Consider the following 27,364-nt stretch of genomic DNA (forward strand, 5'->3'; position numbering starts at 1 on the left):
AGCATGTGCAGAGCGAGCCGCGGAGGCTCCGCCCCTCGCTCTACCGAGGAAGACTGTCATGCTGCCGGCTGCTGGCCTCCCGCACCGCCCCACCAGCCGGGAGGGAGGGGCTCAGCGGGCAGCGGACGTGACGTTCGGCACTCTCCCACCGCCGGAACTCGACTCGCCCTCGGCTCCGCCCCAGCTCGCGCGGTGGGTGCCCCTCGGCTGGGCTGGGGGCGGCGGGCTGGCCTGGGCTAGTCGTAGGGGGGGTGAGGGAGGGAGGGAGGGAGGGGAGAGCTTCCCCGTCCCGCCCTCCGCAGCGCTGCCCGCCGAGTCTGGCGGCGAGGGAGCCGGTCCTGCGGCTGGGCGCTCCGCGGGGCTGGCTCCGCTTCCCGCTTCCCTTCGCTCGGGCGAGCACACAGCAGCCGGAGACAAGCTGGCCCGGGCGGCCCGTCCGGCCAGGGATCTCCGCTCACGCCCCCCTTTCTCCCGGCAGCCCGCTGGTCCGATGCTGTCCCGGGGCGCCGGGCCCCGCCATGGAGGGCTGTGATGGAGGCCGCCGGGGACGCTCGCCGCTGCCCTGGACGGGCCCTGCTGGTGCTCCCGCTGCTGCTGCTGCTGCTGCTGCTTCCCCGCGGGCTTAGGAGCGCCTTCGGGGCGCCGGGGACCCAGCCTTGCTCGGCTGCCCGCTGCCCGGAGAGCCTGACGTGGGCCGTGCGCCTGACCGGTCCCGAGGAGGATCTGGACCGGCTGGCCGATGACTTGGCCCGCGAGGCCCGTCTGGTCAACGTGGGCCGAATCGGCGAGCTGAAGGGCCACTACCTCTTGGCCTACCGGCCTGCAAGCGCCTCCGACCCGCCTCCCGGAGCGGTCCGGAGGGCTGCCGAGGCCCTCTTCGCGCGGCACGCAGGCGTAGGGTGGCACGCGGCTCAGCGGCTCCTCAAGCGCTCGAAGCGCGCCCTGCACTTCAACGACCCCAAGTTCCCCCAGCAGTGGCACCTGGTAAGCCGGGTCTCCCGGTGGGCTGTAGTCGCTGCCCTCCCCAGGCCCCTGGCGCTAGAAGCCCTCCACCAGGCCCGGCTGGGCATCCCTGCGCTGTGCCCCCTTGTTCCAGCCGTCGAAGGAAGGAGGGATGCAGCAGGCCTTAAAATGGGGGCGTGGGCCTCTCTGCTCTGTTCCCTGTGGGCGTCTTGGCTGGGGGGGGAGGGGCTCCGGGCCAACAGTCGCCTTCCTCCAGCCCCCATCGGCCACTGTGCCAGGGAGCAGCCCATCTGAGGGCTGCCGCCACCAGTATGGCTTTGAGAGGGGCCAGAGGCTCTCTTGATGCTGTCCCCTTGCTGGCCACGTTTGCTCTCGTAACCAGGACAATCGCAAGAGGCCCGGGATGGATATCAACGTGACAGGCGTGTGGGAGCGGAATGTGACGGGCCAGGGGGTGACAGTGGTGGTGGTGGATGATGGTGTTGAACACACCATCAAGGACATCCAGCCGAACTACGTGAGTGGCTGCCCCCCCCCCGCCGCAGTTCAAGTCCATGGGGTGGCGTTTTCCTTTCTCAACCAGGAAAGCAAGTGGGCAGAGGAAGGGCAGTCTGGGCTAGGTTTGGGGAGCCTTTTTGGGTGGTTGGCTCAGATGACCTCGGTGAAGAACGAGTGGGGGGAGCCCAGGAAGCTGGGCTCCCCATGAATTCAGAGGTGCCCCTGAGAAAGCAGCTGTCTCTGGGCTGCGAGGATGAGGCTGCAGCCTCTCCAGAAGGTCTCCCCTCCCTAGAATTGTTGAGCCTCTCAGTGGATTAAGCAGTGGGACGGAGCCTGTTTCCCACCCCGCTAGCTTTCCTCTCAGATGGCCTGGCAGCCAAGATGGGCATTGTAGTGCTGCTGGGGGATGGCTTTTTCAAGCCCTTTGGAGGAGGATTTGATTGGGTTTGAGCTAGGTTGGCTGGGAGTTCTGGACATTGGTGTCCATTCAGGCTTGAAGGCCATGGGCAGGAATGTGCTGGCTTCCCCCTCCTGGTCCCATGAGAGGAGGCGTCTCAGGCTGCTCTCTCTCCCAGAGCCCGGAAGGCAGCTACGACTTGAACTCCAATGATCCTGACCCCATGCCCCACCCCGATGAGGAGAACGGCAACCACCACGGGACCCGCTGTGCTGGAGAAATTGCAGCCGTGTCCAACAACAGCTTCTGCGCTGTGGGCGTTGCCTTTGGGAGCCGGATTGCAGGTGTTGCTCCCTTCCAGTTCTGCAGGGGAGGGGGGAGACTGCCTAGCTTCCAATCGGGTAAGAGAGGGAGTAGCCCCCAGCTGCATAAGTGGGCAGAGAAAGAGGCCCAGTCCCCTTAAGGTTCTAAAGGAAATTTGTACTTTCAGACTTCCTTGGCCTTGTGCCACACAAACTCCTCCCCCCCCCATGCCTGGTGGCGTCACCTGGAGTCTCTTGTCCCACAGGGATCCGCGTGCTGGATGGGCCCCTCACAGACAGCCTGGAGGCCGTCGCCTTTAACAAGCACTATCAGATCAACGACATCTACAGTTGCAGGTCTGCAGGAAGACACAGGGCTGGGAGCAGGGCCTGCCGTGGTTGTGTTGTGAGCTGCCCTAGAGACATTTATTTTGTGTATTTTTGTCCTGCCCTCATTGTTACTTGATAACTAACTCCAGATGGTGACCGTACTTCTTTCCTCCCCAATTTCCTCTCAAGGACCCAGCCATTGGTGGGCTGCCCAGAGAGGCTTTCCTGGCTTCTCCTGCAGAGGACAGCAAATGCCTGCTCACTCAGTGTCCCCTTGCCCTCTTTTGGTGTGGGGGTGTCCTGTGTGCATGTTGAACCCAGCCCTTGCTCTCCTCGTGCCTTTAAATGCCCTTCTCTGCCTCTTCCTTGGCAGCTGGGGCCCAGATGATGATGGCAAAACAGTGGATGGCCCCCATCAGCTTGGACGGGTATGAAGGAAGGCATATGTGGGGGGCTGTGTGCCCGATGTTCGCAGGGGGCCAGAGCCCAGGAGCCCAGGGGGGACTCGGTGGTGCCCCAGCCTCCACAGGGCCAGGCAGCTAATGAGCTTCCACAGTCTTGGCCTTTTTCTGGCAGGTTGTCAGCTGGGCAGAAGTGGGGGAGGGCGGGGGTGTTCTTGCAGCCTCCCCTCCTGAAGCATTGCCTGTTTTCTCCTCCACAGGCCGCTCTGCAGCATGGCGTAATTGCTGGCCGGAGGGGCTTTGGCAGCATCTTCGTGGTGGCCAGTGGCAATGGGGGACATCACAATGACAACTGCAACTATGATGGCTACGCCAACTCCATCTACACAGTCACCATTGGTAACGGCTCAGCTAGTGCAGGGCTCTCTGTGCTTTCGCCTTCCCCAGGCCAGGGTCCCTCTCAAGATGGGCACCCTTTTCTGGCTGTGGGGGAGCCTCAGGTGCCCTGATGGCTGTTTGGGGAGCTGTTTGGGCAACAGGAGAGCAGGAAAATGGCATTTGCACCCTGTGCCGTTCGAGATGCAAAACAGTTTCTAGGTTCCCCTCCCAAGATCTGGGCCCTGCCGGGGCTTCTTGAGAGCAGCTTTGTTTCCCCTTTCTGTTGTGCCCGTTCTGAGCCTGGAGCTGAGGCAGAATTCAGGGGAATGGCCTGATGTTGCTCATCTGCCACCTTCCATCTGGCCGGGAGGGACTCATTGCCAGGCTAAAACCAGCACAGGCCGGGAGAGTCACTGTCCAAATGGAAGGGAGCAGCATTGCCAGCCCATAGGGAGATTTCAACAGGCACGGAGAAGCTGCCTGGGAGTTGCTCAGGAAGAGGCCCGGCCGCCGCTATTCGGGAGGGGAGGGGAGGGGAGGGGAGGGGGGGTGTTATCGTGTTCTTCCTGGGCCTCAAAGACTCCTTCCTTTCGTTCAGCTGTGGGTCTCTGGGTTCTCCCACAGGAGCGTGTGCTTCAGTCCGCAGTCACAAAAAAGGAGGCCAGGCTGCTGGCTGCGAGGGAGGCTTATGGACACTCAGGGGCTCTGTCCCATGGCAAGACCCCCTGGCTAGCAATGCTGGTCCTATGGGGAAAAAGCCAGCAAGGCCAGGCAGTAGGAATCCAGTTGGTTCTTGTAGTCCCAGCGTCGTGGTCTCTGCTGTCTGTTCCCCAGGCGCCGTGGATGAGATGGGCTACAAGCCATTCTATGCGGAGGAGTGCGCCTCCATGCTGGCCGTAACCTTCAGCGGAGGTGACAAGTTGATGAGAAGCATTGTGAGTAGAAGCCCCCTCGAGCGCCTGGCTCGCCCGTCCTTTCTCAGTGCTGGTGGGGCTTTGTCTCTTTTGATGCCAAGGAGGATTCCCCAAGTATCCTGCTGGCCCTTCCCAGATGGGCTGTTAAGGGGGGCAGACTTAAGCTGCACCTCCTTTCTTTCAGAGCCCTCCTGGCTTATATCTTCCATCTCACCAGCCATGGGCAGAGAAAGTCCCAGCTGAGACCCCTTGAGGATCTTGCCCCCTTTGTTGGCAAAGGCCCTGGCAGCGGGAGCCTCGGACTTTCCTTTAGCCACGCAGAGGACGTGGAGGAAAAATAGCCCCTCTTTTCCAGACACCTTTGTGACTCTTGTCTTTTGTTGCAGCAACTGCAGCTTTTCCAATAGGCAACTCCGCGTCCTCCCTTTTGCTTCTACTCCATGACAAGGACCCCTTTCTGTCGGCTTCTGCTGGGGATGATGGGTCAAATGCAGGGAGCCAGCTGGACAGGCCCATCCTCCTGTAGTGCAGCCAAGCAGGAGGATGAGGCCAGGGACTCCCGCTGCCCGTCTGCATGAGTGCGTCTCTGTCTGACCCTCTGGCCCCAGACATGATCCTCCCAGGGCCAGTGGCTGGCCTGAGAAGTCTGGTTTTTTTTCTGCCAGGCCTCTCAGCGGGTTGATGTTTCCTTAATGGGAAGAATTTCTCCAGGCTTCTTGGCTGCCGTTTCCTGGCAGAGCAAGTGCCTGTTTAAAGATGGATTTGCAGGATCCCATTGCAGCTGTTAGCAGCTGACCGAAGGGACAGATCCTCAGTTAGCTCACCCCTCTTGGCAAGGGAGGAAGAAGGGAAGCCCCCAAGAAGGCAGACCAAGCACTCCCCATCCCACCTCCGTCCTCAGTGCCTGAAACTAATAGTTCTGCATGGAAGCAGCCCAGATCCCATCCCAGCAAGGAGCGGACCAAGGGCCAGGCAACCCCAAGACTCATCCGTTTTGCGTGGGGGGGGAGGGCCAGGGACCCTGCCTGCTTTCAAGGCATCAGAGCTCTCCTCTCTGTGTCCTTGAGAATCTGTCTGGAGCTCCCCCCCACTTGGGAGTCTGCAGTCCCTCAGAATAGACTTCCCTAGGCTGGCGCCTCTTCCTGGCTGGCTCCTCTCAGAGTTCCTGTTTCTCTGCAGGCAACAACAGACTGGGATTTGCAGAGGGGGACGGGCTGCACAGAAGGGCACACGGGCACTTCTGCCGCAGCACCCTTGGCTGCTGGACTGATCGCCCTTATGCTGCAGGTGCGCCCCTGCCTCACCTGGCGAGATGTCCAGCATATCATAGTCTTCACTGCCACTCAGGTGAGCCAAGCCCACGGAGGCACCTGAGCTGGCTCTCTTTCCATTGGCCAGAGCCTCCCTCCCATTCCTGCAGGATGGTGTGCTGGCGCCTTTTAATGGGTACGGCGAGGGTACCCCACTGCTTCTCTTCTGGGCTACCTCCAAGGAGGAACTCCTCCTCCAGACTGCCTGAAGCCATTCTAGTCACCCAGTGCTGACCCTTGGCATGGCCCAGGCTGCTTCTCCCTGCCACCCTGCCTGCTACCATGAGCTTGTGCCAGGCATGCCTTCCCAGTCTGTATGAAGCGGGAGCCCTGGCCAGGAAGGATGGCCCCTCCGTTCCGGGTCTTTTCCGATCAGGGCCGCGGGGGCTTGCCTTGGCTTGACCGGCTCTCCCCGCTGCCCCCTTCCACAGTACGAAGACCATCGTGCCCGCTGGGACGTCAACCAGGCTGGCCTAAGCCACAGTCACCAACATGGGTTCGGACTGCTGAATGCCTGGCGGTTGGTCAACGCAGCCAAGGTGCGCCCCTGCCTCCTCTGGGCTTCAGGGCCTTGTCGGTGGAGGGTGATGGTGTAAGCCCCATTTTGTAATCAGAAGAGAGGCGGGCCTCTCCTTCTGTCTGGCTTGAACCTTCCCAGGAAAGGGGTGCAGGACTCCCTCCCTTAAACTGCAGCTGGCAGAGAAGGTAGCCCCACCCTTCAGGCGGCCTGGAAAAGAGGCAGCCATTCTCCTGGGCAGCCATGCTGGCGTCACCTCTTTATTCTGGGCCTGAGGGCTGGTCTGCGATGGTGGGGTGGGGGGCTGCCTTGGTGGTGCAGGAAAGCAGAATCCTCTCTTGTTTGTCTGGCAGGTCTGGGAGTCTGTCCCTTATCTGGCCTCCTACATCAGCCCCCTTCTGAAGGAGAGCAGAGCCATCCCCCTGGACCCGGGGCAGTTGGAAGCCACCTGGAACGGTCCGTGCAGTTCTGGGGGGAGGGAGAGGGCAGCTTGGGAATTGGGCCTTGCTCCGCCCATTTCATTGGAGGGCTGGCCTCTGCCCGGAGCAGAAGAGGGGCAGGGGTTGGGGACAGGCAGACCAAGGGCAGGGATGCAAGGAGCGCTGGCGGAGGGCCGGGGATCAGCCCTGCCAGTGGAAGTGGCAAGTGCCCAGGGCTGCAGCTTGCTCTCCATTTTAGGCAATGTTGCAGCTTCTGTTTGGCCATGCTCTGTCCACGGCAGAGGCATCCTGCCTTTCCTCAGGCTTAGCCAAGGAGGGAATCTGCAGACTTCCCTTGCCTAGTGGGTTCCCTGCCTGCCAGTTCTGCAGAAACAGATCCCTCCTGCAACTGGCTTGGCATCTGGTTGGCACCAGAGGAGCCTGGCAACTCAGTGGCCTCCCTGGCAGGCTAGTCAGCTGGGAGAGGGTCAGGCTGGAGAGGAGAGGCGCTTGATGCACTTGGCTGGCCAGCCAGCCCTTTACTCACCCCAATCCCTTTGGCCAGGGTTGGGGGTCTGGCTCCCCTCTGCCCATGGGAGCTGGGTCCAGATGGGCAGCGAGCTTCTTCCTAGCTTCCATGCAGGCCTTGCTGTCCAGGGGAGACTTTCCCCTACAAGGAATTATTGAAGGAAGATATAGCAGAAGACAGAGGCAGGGCTGGGAAATGCCAAATCTTGGAGAAGGGGTCAGGGTCAGGCCTGGGGGGAGGATTTCTAGCTGGTGGTGGGTGGGGGTGGGGGTGGGGGTGGGGGTGGGGGTGGGGGTAGGAGTGGGATGCTCCAAGCTTCAATACTGCAAAACACAGCAATCCCCTCCCTTGCCAGGGGAGAATCCCACCCAGCTCTTAGCAAGATTGAGCTGAGAGCTTCCCCCTCCCCTACTGGGGGGAGGCTCAAGGAAGGTCCTACCAACAGTCAGCATGAATCCAAACCTGGTCTGAAAGCCGCAGATACTCTGGAAGGCATCTGCAAGGCAGCGCTGCTTCCCCTGGCCACAATTCCTGGCTCCTCAGCAATTGCCAAGGGATCAACTTTGATCCCTGTGAATTTATCCTGCCCCTTATTAAAAATGCCTCTCCTGGGGGCTTTGGGATCTGTGGCAGTCTTGAGACTTGTGGAAAGAGAAACACATGTTATAAATGCTGCCTACATGGGCAGGATGCAAAGACCTCATTGCTGGGTTCTCTTGACCCCCCCCCCCAGCAAGTGCCCAGAGCCTTTGGAAGGCCTCTCGGTTGGGAGACCTTTGCAGACCCCGCATTTGGGACACAGCTTTTCTCCCCCCCCCCCTTCCTTAGTGACTGAAGCTGACCTGGAGCTGTCGGGGTTGAAGACTCTGGAGCACGTGGCCGTGACAGTGAGCATCACCCACCCACGCCGTGGCAATCTGGAGATCCACCTCCGCTGCCCCAGCGGCATGGACTCCCTGGTTGGGACAGCACGCAGCATGGACTCGTGAGTGCACTGCTGCTTGGGGGCAGGAGTGGGAGGGAACCTTGTGGGGCCAGGTACCAAAAGGGGGGCAGGACCATCCCCTCAGGCACCAGGGAAGGCGCCTGTGACCCGGTCTGGCAGCTGGCCTTGCTGGACATTCAAGGCCCAACAATGTTTCTCTTGCAGACCCAGAGTTTCTAGGCTCAGTCGGGTGGGGGCTAAGGAGAGAAGCCTCCGCCCAACTTCTCTGCCTCCCCCTACAGAGATCCCACTGGCTTTGTGGACTGGACCTTCTCCACTGTGCGCTGCTGGGGCGAGGAGGCCCAGGGCACCTATCAGCTGACAATCCGTGACGTGGGTGAGTTTCCTACCCCTCAGCCTGAGCAATAGGAAAGCAAGGCACTCCCATGCTTTGTGACCTGCTTCTTCTTCAGGCGATGAGACGCAGAGAGCGGGCAGGCTGGACCAGTGGCAACTGACCCTCTATGGCTCATCGTGGACCTCCTCTCAGATCCAGGAGCGGCAGAGGTGAGAGGGACAGACAGAGGTGAAGGGCCAGGGTCAGGGCGTCTCCCTGCCCAGGCCCTTCGGCAGAAAGTCTTTGCAGCAGCCATGCCCACACGAGACACTCTAGGGACAGCTTCCAAGGGCATGCTGAACTAGCGAGTCGGGGGGGGGGGCAGGGGGAGTGTGCAGCATGAAGGCTGCTCATCTGGAAAAGTAGCTGGCCTTGCAGCTCCCCAGGCCCAGCATCAGCTTTGCAAGGCCTGGGCCGTTCTTTGCAGTGCCAGCACTGCTTTGCCCTCTGGCACCTTCCTGTTGCACAACTGGTGTGCAATGTGTGTGACTTGCTGAACACATGACTTTCTTTTGGGGGGAGGAAGACAGTCATTTGGGGTGATTAGCAGAGGACACAGGAGGGCCCCGTTGTCCCTGCGGTGATCAGCAGAGCCCCTCTCCCCCTGCAGGCTGCTGGAGAAGGTGATGAGTGGCCAGTTCCTGAACAGGGACTTTGCCTTGCCTTGCCCCCCAGGCCTCCGGATCCCCGAGCAGCAGCCCTACACCATCACTGCCAACACCCTCAAGGTGACACCCTTCCCGCTGGGTGGGGGATGGAGATCTGGTGGGACTGGGAGAAGGTGCCAGCTGGCAACACAGCCCTGCTTTGCATGGGAGGAGGGAGCCCCTGAGCAGTTGCCACTTTGGGGAGGGTCTTGATCCCACTCGGAGGAGGGTCCATGTGATTTACCTAAGCCTCTGCCACTTCCTTCCCCAGACTCTGATGCTGCTCGGTTGCTTTGCTGTCTTTTGGACCTTCTACTACATGCTGGAAGCATTCCTGACTTGCAACAACGTGGCCTTTGATCTCCCAGCTCGCAGCTGCCGGGCCTCCAAGAGCCTGGAAGAAGGAGCTGTGATGGATCACACGGTGCCCCTGTGCAAGGAGGCCAAGGCCGAGGCCGTGCAACCATCCCCGGGCCTGCGAGGCTTGGAGGATGGCTGGGGATCTCAAGGTCCTCACTGGGGAGAGGATTGCTAAACCTCGTGGAGTAGGAGCAGTCTACCTCAGTCATGGGTTGCTGAGCATGCTAGTGCTGCCTCCCTCTGCTCTATGCTTTGGAGATCAGCTGAGAGGCTTCCCCTGCCCCAGCAGCTCCCTGAGAAGTAACTCGGCTTTTCTGTGGCCTTCTTGGCTGTGCCTGTCCCCTCTTTGGCCCAGAGGGGATTCCCGGGCCCCAGCTGGGCAGTGCAGGGACAAGGAGACCAGTCCAACCGAAGGACGAGAAATTCTGGCCTGTGGAGGGGAGGGGCTGCTGCTGGCCAGAAGGGGGTTGTGGCCATGAACTGGGCTCATGCTGCCCCCAGCACTCCTCTCCTCGCCCCACTGCCTGGCAGGCCCTGGTTCTGCCAACCCGCTGCTCTCCCTTGCTCTCTGCCCCGACTGGCTGTACGCCGTTGCTGGACCAGGCCTTGCCTGGCTCCTGCACTTGCCTTGCCTGAGGGGCTGGGAGTTGCTCGGAGGGCTTGGTTCTTCCACTGAAGCTCCTGGGACCCTCTGGGGATCTTTCTGGGGACTTGGCTTTCTCTCCCAAAGTCACCCTCAGGCTGGAGGACACGTTTTGATTTTTCTGGCTTTGGATGAGCAGCAGCCAGAATTATTCTTTTGCACTTTTCCAAAATAAATTCTTGAAAATCCAGTGCTGCTGCTTCCTCCCTCTGTACACTGCCTGCACCAGGAGAAGGCCGGTCCTCCCCCCTCCTCCCCAACACCCCCTCCTGAGGCGCCCAGAAAGGTGTTACTCAGCAGAAACTTTAGGCCATTTCTAGCTCAGTCCCTCCCCCCACTTTCTGCCTCCTGGACTTGCCAAACGGTGGGATGAGGACTGGCCCTGGCCTGGCCATGTCCCTCTGCTGAGCAGGAGGGGTGCGGGGAGCCTTCGGCCTAGCCTTCCGTGCTCTTCAGGTCCTGCTTGCCAAAGATATTCCTGGCATCATAGCAGCAGCAGAGGAGAAGAAACTCAAACCATAGCCAAGGAACCTAAAAGATTCAGTTTTTAATCTAATGAATAACTCCCAAAAAAGTACAAAAGTTAGCTTTGTTCTGCGCCCCTAGCAGAGTTTGTCAAGAGAGGCTCCTTTCCTCACGCACCTTCCGCCAAGTTCGGTTCTGCAGTTGGGAGAAGCCTTCCGACAGCCCCAGGATTCGTGCCAGGGCCAAAGCAGGTCGGGAGGGTGTGGTGAGTGGGTGGGTGGGTGGGTGAAGCGGGTAGCATGCAGAGGCTGGCAGCTCTGGAGCAGGTTGGCTGCCTGGCTGGCCGTTGCTATGCAGGAGCAGCACAAGTCTTTGGGCACAGTGCCCCTTCCGGGAACTGCTTAGGGGGCACGGTGGGGAGGTTCCCTGCGGATACCCCTGGCAGCAGCAGAGGGGCAGAGCTTGCCAGGCTGTTAGCAAAGAGCGGGAAGACCAGCCGGCTTGGGGGGGGGGGGAGGAACAGCACAGCAGCTGGACTGTGCTTAGCTGATGATCTGCCGAGGTCGGCCGTAGCCCGTCATGCCTGCCTGCGATGCCCCTTTGTTAGAGCCCATCTGTAAGCCGATCACATTCTTGCCCTCCTTCAGCTGGCTGTCGGAAAAGTCCCGCTTGTTCTCCTGGGCCTTCCTGGGGAGGGAAAAGGGGTTCACAAGAGAGCCTTTGGCATGGTACTCTCCCTGGCAAGCCCTTGTGCTGCAGCCAGCAGGCCGAGGCTCTGCTTTCCCTGAAGACAGCCTCTGCCACTGGAGCGTGAGGGGGGCAATTGCTTCCCCTCGAGACGAAAAATCAGTAGAGCTGCTCAAAGCAATAGGCCCTTGGGCGCCTCTGCCGCCACTTACTTCATGAACCACGAGGGGTCCCCCTGGTAATTCCCGTCGTTCTTGGTCACGGCCAGGTTGCCCAAGGCCATGAGGGTCCGCTGGACAGCTGCCATGTCCTTGGCTGGAAGGAAAAGCAGAGCTGGGCTGAGGACACAGCCCCACTTGGGGAGGTCTCTCCACATTCCCTGCATTTCTCTAAGGGTGACATCCTACCCAGGAAACTCCCCCCCCCCAGTGCTCCCTGGGGTATTTGAAGCCGAGGCTGCCCATTTGAAAGGAGCCCTCCCCTAGCTGACTGGCTTGGTCAGAAAAGGGATCCATTTGTGGGCAAACTAGCAGCCTATTTTTGCTGAACGTGAAACTTGGCCATTTTGGAAGATGGATTCCCACTTGGCCCCAATCTTTCTGGGACAAGGAGGTGATGGCAACTTCTGGCTCTGGAGCAATGGCACAAGCTCTCCCCCTCCCCAAATCACAGCCCCCCACCTTCAAAGAGATCAACCGTCTGGAACATGTCGGTCTTCACCACCCCGGAGTCCTCGGCTGCCTTCAGAAAGTGGGAGATCTGCTCCATCTGCTTGAAGACCATGCTGGGAGGCGGGTCTGGGATCTTCACAGGCTTGCAGCCGCTGGGGTTAAGGCTGTTGATCAGCTTCCCGAGGACCTGCCCAGGTAACGAAGAAAACCTGCAACTCCTGCCAGGACTGGCTCTGGCCCCAACGGACACCCCAAGTCCTCCCCTCCCAGGCGACTGAGGAGCCCCAATACTTACAATGCCGTTCTTCAGCCAGACTTGGAAGCCCAGCCTCCCTCGCTCTGGGCGTCCCACCTCATTCCCACACTGGGCCACCACCCACTCGACCAGACGCTCTTCCAGCTCATCATCGTATTTCTTCTCGATCTTGGCCTGGACATCTCTGCTCAGCCCAAAGGAAGGCCCCTTGTTTGCCATATCTGCAGGGTGGGTCTGGGGGAGACAGCAGGCGAGGAGACTGAGGCAGCTGGGTTGTTCCACCGGAGGTCCAAATGCAGGCAGGCAGCAGGCAAAACAATGGGGGCTCATTCAGGCACAGGCTTTCATCGGTTCTCCAGGCCTCCCCACGGCTTTTAGGCAGGGTGGGGCACAGAGAAACAAAACTTCCTGCCTAGCCTGCCCACTTTCTCTTACACCATTTGGCTGAATTGGGAGACTTTACTCCCCCCCACCCCCCATGTTTCACAAAGGCTCCTCTGCTGCTCAAGTCCAGGTGTTTGGTCATCTCACCTTTGCCAGCTAGCTGAAGAAGACACCACTGGATGACCCCCTCCCCCCTCTGTACAGGCATTTGCACCTTTTCCTAATCTGGCAGCAACAAACAGGTCTGTCCCAAGATCCTGCCGTCTTCCATCCTGTACCTCCAGCTGCCTTTGTGTCCCACTCAAGTGGTCCAGTGGTAGCCACTGCCCTCCCTCGCTCTTGCTTCAGGCAAGGAGGCAGAAGCAACATTTCCAGTTCGGAAGCTGCAGAGGTAGAGTCCCAGGTGGCTGCACAGCCACAGGCAGCAAGTGGGATGGACCCGCTGCCACACAAAGCCCAGTGTCCCAGGATGGTGGTGAAGCTGGTGGTGCCCAGCACAACTGCCCTCATGCTCAAACCAGGAAGGTGGAGTGCATCACTGCTATCCTCAGTACGCCCAGTCCGGCTGCTCTCGGGCCTGGTCAACCCTGGCTTTGCAACCCTCCCTTCCCTCCTGCCCAGGATCAAATCTCTAGTTGCTTCCAGCCACCACGCCCCAGCCTGGATACGTTCAGAAAACGCCAGGGGCTGGTGGATGCTTGGTAAATCCTGCCACCCCTTTTCTGGCTTCCGCTCATAGCCTCTGTTCCCCACAAAGCCTTGCGGGAATCCTGCACGCCCGTCTCCCAGCCAGGGCAGCAGGACCTCAGCAAAGTCTAACGCATCCTGGAAATGTTTTCTGGGCTGCCTGCAAAAGGGATCCAGGCACACCTTGGCAGAGCCAAAAAAAAGGGCCCCACCCAGGACCCTCTGCCCTTCTTCACCTGCCTGTGAAGGCAGCATTTTCCAGCAGTTCTGCTTCCTCCTGGCTTTCCAGGCCTCCCTCTCTCCTGCCAGGGGATGGACCAGGGAAAGATCCATCTGCCCCAGCCCAGCTTTTTGCTAGAGCCCTGGCATCCCCCAGGTTCTGCCCCCCTCAGTAACTGTTCCAGATGACCTCTCCCCCCCCCCCCTCAGCAAAGCAAGCGGTCCAGACACCCCCAAGGCAGCTCCTACTGAATCAGCTAGAGAGGCACTTACAGCTATGGTGGCTCCGAGGCTCCCCAGATGTTGCTCTGCCAGGACTCTGCAGCCCCAGGAGGGGCTAAAAGGCCCCGGCCCTCCAGCCCCTGACATCACTGCCCCTCCCCCTCCTCGGTGGCTGAAGCTGCGCACCATATTTGGGGAAAGACTCCAAAGTCGAGCAGAGTTATTGCCTGAAGACATTCTCGGCATGCCTGAGTCCCAGCGGATGCTCGGCCTGGGCTGGCCCAGCACAGCCTCTCCTTTTTAGGCAGGGCTCTCCCCAGCCAGACGGGCCAGTCCTGGCCTCACTCCTGCCTCCTGGATGAGGTCACTCGGGAGAGTTTTGGGGTGCAGAAAGAAGGGAACGCCCAGGCCCACAGCCACTGGGGCTTTACTGTAGCCTGCCTGACAGAAGGCAATTGGAGAGAAACTGGGGGCTGAACTGAGGTCACCCCCTCTCAGTAGAGTCTGTTCTTTAGGGACAGTCCACCCCCCCCTCCATCCTACAAGCAGCTGTTCCCCCCCCCCAGCCTCATATTCAATGAAAAAAAAGCAAGGCAAGGCCATCTTTTATCACTTGCATTGGGCAGCAGCATCTGTAGAGATCAAAATGCCAATTTTCTTCAACAGTGTTTTATACCAAGAACCATTTCAAAGGAAAACCGTCTCAGCTGCAATCCAAAACCAGGAATGGTCAAATATGGAGGGAAGGCCCAATTGTTGAATGGGAGCACTCGGCTTCCGCCTCCTGAACTGGCCCTTCTGATCTTCTCCTGTCACCCCGCCCCTCCTCCATGTGCAGCCCCTGCATCATGGTGACTATCTGCAGAAGCTGCCTCCCCCCCCACCCAGGAAACCAGAGCTGGCTTGCTTGGGGGGGGGGTCAAAACTAGGGAGGGGCTCCAGGGACCGCTCAGCTGCGCAGACCTTCAGCCCCTCTAACCTGCATTGAGGAGGCTCCTGGGCCCACTTCCTCCCCATAGGCACCCACAGGGCTTGAGGAGGAGGCTCCCCCCTGCCTGGACAATGCTGCAGGAGGGGGCCCGAGTGGCCATTACTCCCTGCTCAGCAAAGAAGGCAGCTACCTCACAGGGGAGGCCCCTTCGGAGGTCAATGCAGGCACCAAGGAAGGGAGCAGAGTCAGTTTCCGAGGGCTGCCCCGCTGAACAGGAGCCCAGCTGTTCCGCCTGCAGCTTCTGCTGGACACCAACAGAAGGGGCTTTTCTCTCTGTTGTTGGCCGAGGAAGGAAACTGACAGAGAGGCAACCCAGGCAGCATTTGAACCCATTGCCCTGGCTCAGCTTTCAGAGGCTTAGGAGGGCAACTTCATTCCCCTTCTGCACTCTTTTGAGGCCTTGGTGAGGGGGGAGCACACAGCTGTGGCCCCAGCACCCGCCAGCAGGAGACCTGTCCAATCCTTCAGAAGACATAAATCTTGTCACGCTGGACACAATCCAGGTCATCATCCATTGTCAGCAAGACCTGCACAAAGGGAAGGGAAGGCACCATCAGATGCACTGTGGGGGAAGGGATGGGGTGGGTGTGTTTGTTGCTGGCATTCCTCTGCACTTCACTCTGGGTGCTTTGCGAGGTCCCCTGGAGCATTTCTCCAACAATGGCCAGCACTCCCCCACCCAGGCTCTAGCCAAGTTGTGTTCCACTCTGGAGCACACAACAGCGGTGTCCTTCGTGTTGCAACTTTCCCCAAAGGATCCTGACTAAAGCAACTTGAAGGATGTGATTGCCAAGGAAACATGTCAGATCAGGCTCTGGGGTGGGGGACAGGATACGTTCCCCCCCCCCAGTTGGAAATGGGGCTGCAACACAGATGCAGGGCCAGCTGCTGCTGACCCTGGAAATGCCAGTCTGACCCAAGAAGTTCTAGGCTCCTGGCAGAGAGCTTGTGCCACACTGGCAATTCAAGGGCCAGCAGCAACCGGCCCCACATCTGTATTGCAGCCCCTTTTCCAACGGGGGAGGACATATCCTGCCCCCTACCCCAGAGCCTGATCTGGGTCCCACAGCTCCCAGGAAGGGACCGATCTGCCATGGGTTGCAGCGCTTGAGCTCTGGGCCTGCTGAAGAGACGTACCAGGAAGGAGCCAAACATGGCGATGGAGGAGAGGAAGTGCCAGACGTCGTGGTCGTCGAAGAAGCCCAGCAGGAGGCACTCCCGGTTGTGCTCTCGGGATTCAGCCGGAGTTTTCTGTGGGGACCAGTGACCAGCCTCTTTGCAGGGCTCGGGATGGGCAGCAGGCTGGATGAGCCCCCGCCCCGGCAGACCAGGCCAAGCCCAGGGCAGGTGCTCCTCTCGCCTGCTGCCTGCACAGCCCAACCTCTGAATCAGCGGCTTTACCCAATGTGCCCAGCGCTCCGTGCAAGAGCCCAGCACGCAGGGGAACGGATGCACAGACCCAGCCCCCCAGAGAGGAGACCCATCTTTGCATTGCCTGGATGCCAAGCAGCCCCGAGGCAGCTCGGCCTCCTGTGGCGGCAGAGAGAGGCTGCGACTGGGTCCCCCTGGCCTGGCTGAGCTCACCTGCCAGGTGCTCAGGCCCTGGAAGAAGAAGAAGAGGGCGAAGCCCCACACCACGGAGGTGCAGACGATGCAGAGCAGGGAGACCAGCAGCAGACGCTCGCCACTCCGGAGCTGCAGGGGAGGGAGTGGTCAGGGGGGCCGTCTGGGGAAGACCCAACCGTTCCAGAGAGAGAAGCGCCCCCGGCCAGAGTAGTGGCACCTTCATGATGATGTAGAAGGCAAAGTAGAGCAGCAGGTTGCAGATCCCGATGGCCAGCAGGTAGGAGGCGAAGTCGTTGGGGCGCATGATCAGGCCATAGGCCGCCCTGGGGAGAGCAGAGGGGTCGGTGCGGCTTCAGAGCAATTACTGGGCCAACCAACCGTCCTCCTGGCTGAGCCCCTAACTCTGCTCCTCCCCCTCCCCCGAGAGAATCCCCAGGGGGTTTTGAGATCCCAAAGCAGCAGGAAGACCCCCCCTCTTATAAAGCGACTTTTTGCACCCCAAAGGTGGGCAGCCATTCTTCAGTCCAGTGGGGGGTGGGGGCCCAGTTGGCTGCCTCTCGGGCTGGGCAGCTGCCCTTACTCACAGAGACCAATTGATGAAGTTGCCCATCACCAGCAGCACCATCCGATCCTGCAGACAGAAGTGGCGGGGGGGGGGGGGAGTTTGTGAGGCTCCAGGAAAAGAGAATCCTTTCAAAAGTGGGAGGGGGCCACTCCCTCCACTCACCATGTACATGGGCCTACTGCACTGCCGGATGCAGTCTGTGTACAGCACATGGAAGATCCTGCGCCAGGTGCCAGAATCTGGGGGGGAGGGGAGAGACGGAGACGCTGAAGACTCCCAGAAAGGGTGGGAGTGGGCCAGCATCGTGGCCATCCCCCTGGTGGGCAGTCCCACCCAGCTCCCTGGAAGCTCTTTGCGGGGAACAGCCGGCCCCCAACTGCACCCACTCACCCAGTTTCCAGCGGCCCATGTAGTACAGTTGGGTGCTGAGCAGCAGTGTGGACAGGATGTGGATGACCGAGAAGATGATCCAGAAGGCCGTGTTTCCTTTGCCAAAGACCTGGGGGCCAGAGAGCCCTTGAAGGGCAGAACTGACGGGCTTGAAGAGGAGGGTGGGAGGGGGGGCTCCTTTTTGGGGCAAGGAAACCTCCCTCCTCAAACTCGCCTTTTGAGGGAGAGAGGAGGGACGCAGCGTCTCCCTCGGGGGGGGGGGAATCTCAGGGAAGGCACATTTCCTCCCCAGCTCCGCACCCCTTGGAGGCTGGGGCTCCCCCGCTCTCTCCAGGGCTCACAGAGCCTCCCTCCATCTCCCCCAAAGGGTGAGCGCCCTGAGGGAGGCCCAGAGGGGCTGCCGGGGGTCCCGCTTGTGCTCACTCACCACCCCCACGACCGAGAAGAAGATGATGACGGCCAAGCAGGCGTAGGCGCTGTAGGCGCTGGCGTTGATATCGGGGTGCCTCTTCTGGTACAGTTTCAACATGCACAGCCCGGCAATCATGTACATGAACGATGTGTCTGCCATAAAAGAGCCATGGCTGAGTCCAGGGATGCTACTCTCCGCCTGGCTCTGTAGCTCCTCCCCCCAGCTGAATGGCAGTGACAAACTGCAGGGCTGGGGCTTCTGGGGGCCCTTCTCAGGCCTTGGGAGCTGGGTCAGGTCACCCACCAAGGGACGAGGCAGAGGGCCACTCACCAAACTGGAAGTTGGTGTAGTTGGGGCACACGTGGTAGCACGCACTCAGAAGGCCTTCCATCATGAGGGCGGTGCCCATGGCGTAGAAGAGGCCGAAGTGTTTGGGAATGCCACACTCCTGGGAAGGGACACCCATCTGAGAAAGGAGGTCCCTCTGCCCAGCTCCCCTTTCCGTCCGAAACAGAGAGCAGGCTGAGGAGGGCAGAGGGGAAGAGAGGCGAAGAGCCACAGGCCCCTCTCCGGGCAGCGGGTGTGGCCCTGGGGAGAAAGGGGCCCCCTGTGCAGCGGGTGCCTCACCACAGCCTGGAAGTCGTTGCGCACCAAGGCCCGGTTGTAGTGGATCTCGCGCTGCAGGATGATGAGCAGGAAGAGCAGGCCCAGCAGGACATAGCCCAGGTTGCTGAGGATGTTGTTGAAGGCGCTAGAGGGGGGGGGAGGGTGGCGTCAGGCCCCACGGGGTGAGAGGGTCAAGGCAGAGACCACCCTCCCAGTTCGTACCTGAGGTTGCTCAGAGGGTGTGCGCAGAGGAAGTTGTAGTAGCAGATGTCCTGGTTCCCCGTCACGTTCACCACCTGCAGGAGGCAAAGGAGGGGCTGGCCAGGGGCCCAGGAAGGCTCGGGCCGGCATCAAGGAAGCCCAGGGGCTCCAGGCCAGGCTCAGGCCAGGGCCAAAGCAAGAGTGGGGGCCCAAGGGTGGTCAATGCTCTGAGGAAAAGGGGTTACCGTCTGGTAGGTGATGACCAGCTGGATGACTGGGAGGGCATAGAAGACAGCGATGGTGGCAATATTCCTGCAGCAAAGGGAGGGAGGGAAGGAGGGACGGGCGAGAAGAAGTTCTCCATTGGAAGACTCTGGTCAATTGCCCCGGCAATGCACAGCCTGTGGGGGACGCACAGCCAGCCCCCAGTCCCACCCAACTATCTCACCAAAAGTAAATCTGGTATTTCTTCCGTAATACTCGCTTATCTTTGCGGGCCAGATCTGCAACACACAGGAATTTCTGCAACAAACACAAGCATCTCGTGAGGAGATGCCAAATTCCCTCGTCTTCCCTGGAAACCTCCCCCTGCGCAGCCTGAACCTGGCAGCGTCTCCAACGGGACGTCACCTCTGTTGGCATCCAGGAAGAGGCTCCTGCAGGTAACGGGAGGGGGCACTCAAGTTGCCCCTGAGCTCACATAATTCACAAACTCCTCTTCCCTCAGGCCCAAATTTCACAGCTCTTTAGAGAGGCCCGAGGCCTCACTGCATCCAGAGCAATTCTCAGCCTGCTTCTGAGGACCCGCAGCCCTCCTGGGCCCCTCCTCAAAGAGGCTGCATTTTTGGCGGGGCTTTGTAGCAGCCGCTGCAGCCCCCCAGAGGATGAGATGTTGGGCCGCCGGAGCGGTGCCCACTCTCGGTAATCTTCCCCTCCCTAATTTCTGGGCATCATGCCTCGGAACCCGAGAACCGGCCCACTCCCACGGGGCAACCTTGGTGCGAATGACGTTCTTGTCTGACTCGATGTCGGCCAGTGTGTCGTAATCATCCTCTTCCACGGAGCTGAGCGAGTCGAGCCGGGGGCGTCCCACCAGGTTCTCTAAGGAGCGATCTGCAGAGGGTGAAAACCCAGCATTACAGCAAAGATTTGGGGCACTCCATGTCTTGAAAGGGTCAGACAGTCTGTGCCATCGAATTACCGATGGAACCGACTAGAGCCTGCTGACAGCTGGCCTGTCTGGACGTTGACTGGGCAGGCGTCCCGAGGAGAGACAGGGCCCACAGCAGCCTCCCCGCTTCCCAAGCACCCTCGCCCTGCTGATTGGAAGCCATGCAAGCCCCTGGCATGGGGAGGAGAACCATCATGCAAACTGCCCCTCCCCTTGAGCTTTCTGAGGGGCCACCATTTTCTCAAGTGCAGAGGGAGCAGCAGCTTGGAGGCAGCCTGGGGGGCATGGAAGATTCAGGAAGACGGTGCTCCCTCCCTGGCCAAGGGGCAGCCCTTCAGGAAGCCTCAGTCCATTGAGGGAAAGGGGGGCTCTGGCCTCCCACCGACGGTGCCCTTGCCAGCCAAGCAGCAACGGGGTCAGGTCTGCACAGGCCAGGCCCTTGATGGATGCCCTGGTCCTTCAAAGCTGCTCTGCCAACTGTTCCCTCGGGAGGCAGAAAGGCCACCCAGAGATCCTCAAGGCGAGGAGCAGCTAGGAAAGAGCATGTGCAGAGAACATGCTGTGCCCCACTGACAGGATCAGGGAGGAAGCGAGAGGCACACACCTCATCACTCCCTATTCTTTTCAATCACAGCCCATATTTTCAAGCTCAGAAATACTTTGCAAGAACATTTCTTCTCTGCAGAGCCCCGAATAGAGAGATCTGGCCCATTGTTGGCCAAGGAGAACCACCAGGCTAGGCAAGGGGCACAGTAAGGAGATGCCAGGCTGACAGGGAGACCAGTCTCTCTACCCATTGCAAAGGCTGCCCAGTGTCTCTGCCGCTGCTGGCACAGATCCTGCCCTTGGGGAGAGAGGAAAGAGTTACACAAAGTGGGCACAATCCTGTCCAGCCAGGCCCATTGGGAAGCTGAGGACAGTGCAGCCCAGTTCCGGCCTCCTGGAGAGACCCCGCATGCATGGAAGTGGCAGCCGGGTGAGAGGAAGCATCCTGAGTGCCAGCATGCCAGCCACACATCTCACCAGCGTAATTGGAAGAGGTTTCCGTGGAAAGCAGGCTGTCCGTGACATTCTCGCTGCTGGCAGCTGACCCAGTGTCTGCTGGGGGGAAGGGAGTGGGCCCCCAGGTAAGTCACCAGACAGGTAGGAAAAAAAGCCACCTGCAGGTGCAGGTGGCACTAAAGGAAAACACCCCCAACAGACAGGAGCCCCCCTCCTCTGTCTGGCTGGGAGGCTGGAACTCACCAAAGGACCCGTAACTCTGACTGCCAAGAGGAGGGTGTCCGTGGAAGGAATCCGGGAGGTCCTGGGGATTCCCTGCAACAAAAGAACCACAATCCAGCTTGGAAACGGGGAGCTGCATCAGGTACTAGTGCCTGGCTGGCCTTGGACCAGCCAGCCCAACCAGCTCTGAGGATGATAGCCCATCCCTCTGCATCTGATCTCAGGGCCTATCCAAATGGAAGTGGGTTTTCCCCCAGCACAAGAAGCAAGAGAAGTAGAGGACGGAGATACTGACTGCTTACCAAGGAGAGAAGCTTGGCGCGGAGCAGCATCCAGGAAGGAAAGGAAAGGAAAGGAAAGGAAAGGAAAGGAAAGGAAAGAAGACGTTTATGGATATAAATTAAGGTAGCTGCCTGATGCAAGGGAAATGCATGCCGTAGTTCTGAAACGTGGCTCTAAGGTCTTCAGTGAGGTCTTCTCTACATGCCAGCTCCTAGCCCAAGACTAACAAAATCTGTTACGTCTATGTAACATGCAAAACCAGCAACTAGGTCCTTGCAGCATCGCATTTCAGCACAGTCCAGCATGTTGTGCAAACCCATCATGATTTATGGAGCTGCATTTGAAGCTGATTCAGTACTGGAGCTCCAGCAACTGAGAGCTGGTCCCTGCAAGAGTCACACCCCAACTGGATTTCAGCGCGCACCCTCGCCACTCCCCACCGTGACTCAGCAAAAGGCCTGCAGGAGTCAGAACCGTGAGCACCTCAAGCAGAAGCCGAACAAAAGGAGAGGCCCACCCCTGGCCACAGACCCCACACTTCACGACGGCACCAGACCCCCACCTACCTCGCACACTCCCATCAGAGCACGGTGTGTCCACAGCACTCAGGAGCCGGAGCTGCTGCTGCCTCCGCTTCTGCTGCCTGTCGAGCAAGGAAGCCCCCTGAAAGGATATGCGGCTGCCCTCCCTGGAACCCCCTCCACGCGGTTACCGAGTCCCCCTCCTCCTCAGAGGAAGCAAGCATTAGATGGCATGAACACTGTTGCCCTAAAGGCCCTCTTGCCTTGTCTGCCATCCAGCCCTGCCACAAAAGCAGGGGAAAGCCACGTTCTCTGCCATGACCAAGCCCCCACTGGCAAGGAAAAATGGGGTCCATGACGGCAAGGAGGAGAGGAGAGGCTGCCATTCCCACCAGGAGAGGGACCCTGATGGGCAGACTCACCGCCAGTTCTCCCAGCAGACAATGAGCACTGCCAGTATGTAGAAGGACAAGAAAACGCCCAGGCAGAAGAGGATCCCGTTCACATAGGCCTCTGCTGCAGAAGAGGCAGGGAGATGGCCTCACGCACCTGGCAGGCCTTGCTAGGTAGCCCCAGCGGGTCAAGAGCTGCCAATCCCCCTCCCCTCCCACCCCAGCAGCTTTCCTTCCTTGCAGCCTCTCGGCCTCTCTCAACCACTAACCTCAACTCAAAGGTTTCTGGAGATTCAGCCCCCCTCCCCCAAGCCCTCTGCTACCTGCTACTTAGGTCTACAGAGGAGCCAGCTCCAAATCAGGAGCAGGGGGAGCTGCTTCCCTTTCTCCTCCATACTGGGGAATATGCAGCTGAGGTGCTTGCTTACAACTGACAGCAGGGGTCACCACAACGTCCAAGGTTTTCTGGCGGTTGCCTTGGTCAACAGGTTCATCTGGAAGATACAAAGTCCGGGACCAGCTCACCTGTGGAAGAGCCCAGCTGCAAGTCCCCTTCACTGGTGATCGGGCAGAGCTGGATCAAGGCCTGGTTCTGAGGGCCCTTCCTTCAACAAGCCACCTCCTTGCTAATCACGAAGGGCTCCCTGGAGGCCTCAAGCCCTGAGCTCAGGTAAGCTCAGGCAAGCCATCTTCTTGCCCCAAAGACGGGGCACTGGACTAGCTGTAAAAGTGGAGGCCAGAAGGCTGAACGACTCTGGACCTCCATGGCCTCTTAAAAACCTTTCCACTCTCTCCAGCTGTTGCAAAAGAACAGACTGCCGGCTTGCCTCTCCTTGCCCCCAAGGTTTCCTGATCTCTTTCCTCTTATTCCAACGTGCACATCTGCTTTCTCCACCAAATGCACTGGTGGAAGCGGCCAAATGGAGAAAGGGGATCAGGGGAAGAAGCCCTGGAACACAGACCAGATTATCTCCAATCCTGGTGTTGGCTTCCAGATCCCTCAAGCGCCAGGTGCCACCCTCCCTGGATGCTCCTTGGCCCCTACCAGTTAGGTGACAAGGCCTCCTCCACAAAAGCTGAACCCACAAACAGGCCTTAGCCCGGCTCCCCCCGATACCTTTGGAAAAAGGGTAGTAATGTAAAGGTCCCCCACAAGCTTCATCTTCAGTCTTCACTACCACGACCACATAGAAACTCTGGCTGGGGAAATCCTTCTTCTGTGAAAAACCAAGGAATGGAGAAAATCTTTGACTGAAAATCAGAAATAAAACTGATCTTCAGACCCAACTGGGCAGCGACAGGCTCCTTGTTCGCCCCTTCAGGTGTCCTGGTTTCTACTCACTAACCGTTGTGTTACAGACAACACGTGGATGAACCCTCCAGAGACTTGAGTTTGTGGTTCAAGATGCTGCTTTAGAAGCCAAGGCAAGATAGGCCATTCAGGCCAACCAATAGCAGCAGCATTGCTGGCTAACTGATGCCCACGGTATCCCACATAACAGGAAGGCGGACTCGGGCAGTCAGATTACAGGGCTCCGACTAGCAAAGGTCCCAGCCAATCAGTTATACCTGCACTGTGATGGCTGCCTTCTTGGTCATGGTCTGGTATGTGCCAATAAAAGCCACGTTGTTATCCAGATCGTAGACGGGACACTGGGCAGTAAGAAAGAAAGCAAGAAGTCAGCCCCTTGGGCGAAAGGAGGCTTGGAGCCTCCTGTGTCCTGTAAGCAACTCCCCCACCCCACCTCACTGACCAGAATGTCCTGGACGGAAATGACCGAACAAGGGAAAGCTGTGGATGAGGTCACCTTAATGATGGCAGAGTCCACCCCCTCTGGGAACTCGTACTTGAAGTACTGTGGGTCAAGGAGAGAGACAGAAGAACCACTTCAGAAGACCCTGGCTGATGACATCTTCCTTTCTTGGAGCAGCACATCCAACCTGCAGGTCCTTCTCTGCCTGCCAGCTGTGGCAGCTCCTTGGGGGCCCTTCCTGAGACTGGGAAGCCTCATCAGGGAGACTAAGGAACCAAGCAGCCTCATCTTGCTTGGAAACCCTGCAGCCGGTGCTCCGAGGGCAGAAAAATCACAGCAAAGAGGCTGCAGCTTGGCAGACAGGGGCCTCCCTCAGCTCCTGCCTGACCCGAGGACAACAGCAAGGCCTGTCCAAGCACTGGGGTGAGACGGACAGAACCTCCGGCTAACTGTCCCTGTTTGACAGCCAGGTCCAGAACTCAGAGGTGCCCAAGCCTTGGCTGGGGAGGGTCTTCTTCCCATCCAGGCTACACCCTCGCCCACCTAGATTGCTGGGAAGCCTACCTGTGGCTGGGCTGCTGTGGCGTTGAAAGTGAACCGCTCACCTGTCCTACATCAAGAAAGACCAGCAGGGATAGCGGTTGGTGCGGGCAGAGCTACCACAAGAGGGGCCGCACTGTCCGTTTGCCCTCTTGGCTCAGAGACCCCGTCAGAAACAGAGAAACTGCTGCTCCTTACTGACTGAAGTTTTTCACAACCCAAGTCCCAAGCACACTTTTGGGACTGCGCATCTCCCAATCTCCCTGCCTTCCAGCCTCCCTCTCCTTTCTCCACCCTCGTCTGTTCAGACCTTCCCCATGGCTGGGACTCTTGCCACACCTTCGCCCTTCGTCTTGGACCGCCAGCTTGGCTCACCTGAGTACAAAATTCTCCACACGGGAGACCCGCAGTTGGTAAGAGGCGTTGCTGGCCGAGAGGGTGGAGACGTCCACAAAGAAGAATTGCATCTCGACCTCACTCTTGGTTGGAGGCTGGCACAAAGTGCGGCTGACATCTTGGTAGAGATACTTCCTCTGGAACCTGCGGGTGGGGGATAGGGTGGGAGAAGGAGCTGCTGCGGGCATCCTGGGGGCCCTTCCAGGCGGCCACAGAGTGATCGGGCCTCACACTGAGGTGCCCTAACCCAGCCAGCCTTTCCGTTTATAGAGGGCAGCTTGAGGACCAGGCAAAGCCGAGGTGGGGCCAGGACATTGTCCCAGGCTCCCACAAATTGGCTGGGTAAGGGCGCCAGCTGTTGGCCCCAGCGGGCTCTCCCGCCTGTTGGCTTCCCAGCTGGGCAGTGCCATGGGAGGACGGCGGGGCCGGATACTCACAGGCCGCGGAGGATTAAGGGCACTTGGAAGGAGACCACCGCCTCCTTCTGCCGCACCACGAAGAGCACCGGCCTCTCCTTCTGCTCGGAGAGCACGTTCACCGACACCCGGACGCCCTCGGTCTGTGGGGCCACGAGAGAGCGGGGACTCAGGTCGAGCAGCCCCATGCCCGGGACCTCCGGCCTCGGGAGGGAGGTGGAGCCGGGCGTGATTCTCGGGCCAGCTGGCAGGCAGGCGCGGGGCAAAGGTCGGAGAGCCGAGCGGCGGAGGGCGAAAAGGGCCTCGCCTGGCGCGGAACTCCGGGCTCCCTCTTCGGCAGGCAGACGCCCATCGGGGCGCCCGGCGCTGCCGCCGCCCCCGCTTCCTGCCGCCCGAGGTGCCAGCGCGTCGTCCGGGACCGGGCGGAGGCGCTCATCCGGCAACCCGGATTGAGCGCCGGGCCCGGGGCGCGGCAGAGGGGAGCCCCGGGGAAGCCGGGCCGAGGCGGCCGGCCGCTGCTGTACTCGGGCGGCGGCAGCTCACCCGGTTGCGCGAGACGGTATGATTGAAGGCGTAGATGTTGAGCAGCTTCTCGTTCACCGCGTCGCCGTAGAGCCGCTCGAAGGCCGCCTCCTTCTGCACCACGCGCTTCTCTGCCGGCCAGGCCGCGGCCCCGGACAGGGGCAGCAGCGGCAGCAGCAGCAACAACGGCAGCGGCGCCCTCAGCATGGCCAGCGGGCGGGCGGCGGGGGCCGTCGGCCGCGAGGACGGGCGCTCCGCTCGTCTGGGCGGCACCGCCGAGGCTACGTCCTTTAAAGGGGAGGCGGCGAGGGCGGGCCGCGGAGAAGAGGCGGCCAGCCTTCCCGAGCAATACGGTGCGCCGCGGTCGAGAGGCCGGCCCGGCTCGGAAGGCGGCGGCCGCGCCCGGCTGCGAAGCTCCCGAGGCGTGAAGACCCCAGCCACAGCCCCCACCAATGAGAAGCTGACAAGGCGATTCGGTGGAACACAGATCTTTATATGGAAACACGCACTAAACCAGTGAGCTCTCCCGGCCATCAACGCCACTTAGCCAGAGTAGATTCATCCCTCCAAGGCGCAGGGAAGCCACTGATGTGGGGTCACCGAGTGACTGCTGCACCCCAACTTTCAGCTCTTCCTACAAAGCCAAGGGAGTCGGCCCCTTCCCACATGCATGTTACAAATAAAAGACAACCACCCCTTCATCTACACTCCCCAACTGCTGCGATAAATAGAAAATAAGCAACGCTTGTACATCACAGGACAGACAAGATTCGGGGTGCAGCACACGCTTTCATACAGGAACAAGAGGAGGGGGACTCCAAGGAAAAGCAGAGGAGGAGCCTGGTTATATAAGCAAGTGGTGCTCCTGGGCTGGCAGTAGGTGAGCCAACCTGAATCCTCAACAAATCTGAACACCTCTGTGGGGTACAAGGAAGCAGCAGGATACTGGCCCCAAGGATACAGCAAGGAGCTCAAGAGACTCTGGCGAGGCCGCCAATCCCATGGCAAGAGACTGTGCTTTTGTATCAAGATCAAGTCTGCATCCGAGGACGAGGGCCACTGGCAGCTGGAAAGTCCTGTATGCAAGCAAAACTGCTGGGCTACAAAGCGGCCACAGCTCCGAAATGGCTCCCAACCAGCCAAACCTGGTGCGAGCATTAGGCCACTGAGACTGCCCCTGCCGGCTCCCAGTTCCCATCCCAGAATGTCGACACAGAGCACTCAAGAGAGTGTGGATTCACTGGGAATGTTTTGACAGAGCAAAGCCTTGTGCTTTTGTCAAGCTGAAGCCTGTGCTGGGAGATGCAAGAAAAAAAGATGACGGGCTAGATGACCAACCAGGGCAGGAGCCTCAAGAAGGGATGCATGACCAAGAGCTCGTCCACGAACTAAGACGCCTTCTCAGAACAAATCCAAAACCAAGTGGGTAACGGGTGATCTTCCAGGGTCTACAGCAGATGGGGGAGGGAAATTATGACAACATTTGGATGGTCACACACTGCATCTCTTACACTGTGCTCTCGGGTTTCAAACTGTATTTGGGGAACTGGGGCAGCATCCCCTTGACCAATCAGGTGAAAAGAGGTAAAGTATCTTCCTTCTTCACTGCCTGTTTAGGGACAAAATCTTTCTCCCACAATCTCACTTGTTTTCTAAGACTGAAAAGTCCTTCCCAGAAAAATCTCATCCAAATATAAACTTGAGGCCTTTCACTTCAGAAACTTTTTCTAAAAACTTTTCATGACACCAAGCCCAGAGAAAGAGGCCTATTTTCTGGCAGAACTGAAATATCCTGGGCAGATGAAATGGCTGCAGCCAGAGGCCTCATTTGCATGAGTAGAATACTTGTATAAGGTTGACCCAAAAAAGAAATGGATGCCCTGGGATTATGAAG

The 27,364-nt window shown here is 59.4% G+C and overlaps 3 protein-coding genes across 18 annotated transcripts; 1 reads left to right on the top strand and 2 right to left on the bottom strand.

The window, feature by feature from the left end:
* The first annotated feature begins 35 nt into the window (after positions 1 to 35).
* PCSK7 (proprotein convertase subtilisin/kexin type 7) lies at positions 36 to 10,120 on the top strand. Of its 3 annotated transcripts, XM_039329803.1 has the most exons (16): positions 37 to 192; positions 479 to 984; positions 1,346 to 1,480; positions 2,037 to 2,202; positions 2,427 to 2,517; positions 2,864 to 2,918; positions 3,152 to 3,290; positions 4,104 to 4,204; positions 5,363 to 5,530; positions 5,925 to 6,032; positions 6,364 to 6,466; positions 7,787 to 7,943; positions 8,186 to 8,280; positions 8,357 to 8,450; positions 8,891 to 9,008; positions 9,199 to 10,120. In XM_039329803.1, the coding sequence occupies exons 2-16, from the start codon at positions 532 to 534 to the stop codon at positions 9,460 to 9,462; spliced, it is 2,247 nt and encodes a 748-aa protein (XP_039185737.1). In that variant the 5' UTR covers positions 37 to 192; positions 479 to 531; the 3' UTR covers positions 9,463 to 10,120. The 3 variants fall into 3 exon arrangements, 2 of the variants coding, with proteins under 2 accessions (XP_039185737.1, XP_039185738.1); XR_005555074.1 differs by lacking the exon at positions 9,199 to 10,120 and having other exon boundaries at positions 36 to 192; positions 8,109 to 8,280; positions 8,891 to 8,939; XM_039329804.1 differs by lacking the exon at positions 37 to 192 and having other exon boundaries at positions 275 to 984.
* A 338-nt stretch (positions 10,121 to 10,458) lies between these two features.
* On the bottom strand, positions 10,459 to 13,989 carry TAGLN (transgelin). 2 transcript variants are annotated; one of them, XM_039329820.1, is made up of 5 exons: positions 13,573 to 13,989; positions 12,049 to 12,243; positions 11,763 to 11,940; positions 11,295 to 11,397; positions 10,459 to 11,082 (listed from the first exon to the last, which is right to left on the bottom strand). In XM_039329820.1, exons 1-5 carry the CDS (start codon positions 13,765 to 13,767, stop codon positions 10,938 to 10,940), a joined length of 816 nt encoding a protein of 271 aa, XP_039185754.1. In that variant the 5' UTR covers positions 13,768 to 13,989; the 3' UTR covers positions 10,459 to 10,937. The 2 variants fall into 2 exon arrangements, with proteins under 2 accessions (XP_039185754.1, XP_039185756.1); XM_039329822.1 differs by having other exon boundaries at positions 12,049 to 12,277; positions 13,573 to 13,644.
* A 125-nt stretch (positions 13,990 to 14,114) lies between these two features.
* SIDT2 (SID1 transmembrane family member 2) lies at positions 14,115 to 27,215 on the bottom strand. 13 transcript variants are annotated; one of them, XM_039329793.1, is made up of 28 exons: positions 25,492 to 27,215; positions 24,970 to 25,091; positions 24,512 to 24,676; positions 24,161 to 24,206; positions 23,651 to 23,698; positions 23,412 to 23,495; positions 22,960 to 23,059; positions 22,271 to 22,336; positions 21,873 to 21,966; positions 21,496 to 21,572; positions 20,950 to 20,961; positions 20,669 to 20,740; positions 20,447 to 20,524; positions 20,217 to 20,267; positions 19,247 to 19,365; positions 18,701 to 18,774; positions 18,498 to 18,564; positions 18,274 to 18,347; positions 18,073 to 18,196; positions 17,776 to 17,893; positions 17,461 to 17,597; positions 17,034 to 17,142; positions 16,806 to 16,882; positions 16,663 to 16,709; positions 16,296 to 16,401; positions 16,097 to 16,207; positions 15,650 to 15,763; positions 14,115 to 15,039 (listed from the first exon to the last, which is right to left on the bottom strand). In XM_039329793.1, the coding sequence occupies exons 1-28, from the start codon at positions 26,002 to 26,004 to the stop codon at positions 14,977 to 14,979; spliced, it is 2,868 nt and encodes a 955-aa protein (XP_039185727.1). In that variant the 5' UTR covers positions 26,005 to 27,215; the 3' UTR covers positions 14,115 to 14,976. The 13 variants fall into 13 exon arrangements, with proteins under 13 accessions (XP_039185727.1, XP_039185722.1, XP_039185721.1 ...); XM_039329788.1 differs by having other exon boundaries at positions 20,447 to 20,521; positions 23,597 to 23,698; XM_039329787.1 differs by having other exon boundaries at positions 23,597 to 23,698.
* Positions 27,216 to 27,364: the final 149 nt, after the last annotated feature.

Source organism: Crotalus tigris, unplaced genomic scaffold (assembly GCF_016545835.1).
Source record: "Crotalus tigris isolate CLP2741 ecotype Arizona unplaced genomic scaffold, ASM1654583v1 scf7180000024416.509849, whole genome shotgun sequence".
Classification (NCBI taxonomy): Eukaryota; Metazoa; Chordata; class Lepidosauria; order Squamata; family Viperidae; genus Crotalus; species Crotalus tigris.

What these genes read in the sequence shown, in the direction of transcription:
- PCSK7 (XM_039329803.1), top strand. Translation starts at nt 532, where the DNA reads ATGGAGGCCGCCGGGGACGCTCGCCGCTGCCCTGGACGGGCCCTGCTG. An exon ending in ACAAGTTGATGAGAAGCATT is followed by an intron (nt 4,205 to 5,362) that starts GTGAGTAGAAGC and finishes GTTTCTCTGCAG; the next exon opens with GCAACAACAGACTGGGATTT. An exon ending in GTTGGAAGCCACCTGGAACG is followed by an intron (nt 6,467 to 7,786) that starts GTCCGTGCAGTT and finishes CCCCTTCCTTAG; the next exon opens with TGACTGAAGCTGACCTGGAG.
- SIDT2 (XM_039329787.1), bottom strand. Translation starts at nt 26,004, where the DNA reads ATGGCCGGGAGAGCTCACTGGTTTAGTGCGTGTTTCCATATAAAGATC. An exon ending in CTGGGCAGCCTTTGCAATGG is followed by an intron (nt 19,366 to 20,216) that starts GTAGAGAGACTG and finishes CACCCTCTGCAG; the next exon opens with ATCGCTCCTTAGAGAACCTG. An exon ending in AAATACCAGATTTACTTTTG is followed by an intron (nt 18,565 to 18,700) that starts GTGAGATAGTTG and finishes CCTTTGCTGCAG; the next exon opens with GAATATTGCCACCATCGCTG.
- TAGLN (XM_039329820.1), bottom strand. Translation starts at nt 13,767, where the DNA reads ATGCCGAGAATGTCTTCAGGCAATAACTCTGCTCGACTTTGGAGTCTT. An exon ending in TCTGGCTGAAGAACGGCATT is followed by an intron (nt 11,941 to 12,048) that starts GTAAGTATTGGG and finishes TTACCTGGGCAG; the next exon opens with GTCCTCGGGAAGCTGATCAA. An exon ending in GACGGTTGATCTCTTTGAAG is followed by an intron (nt 11,398 to 11,762) that starts GTGGGGGGCTGT and finishes TTTTCCTTCCAG; the next exon opens with CCAAGGACATGGCAGCTGTC.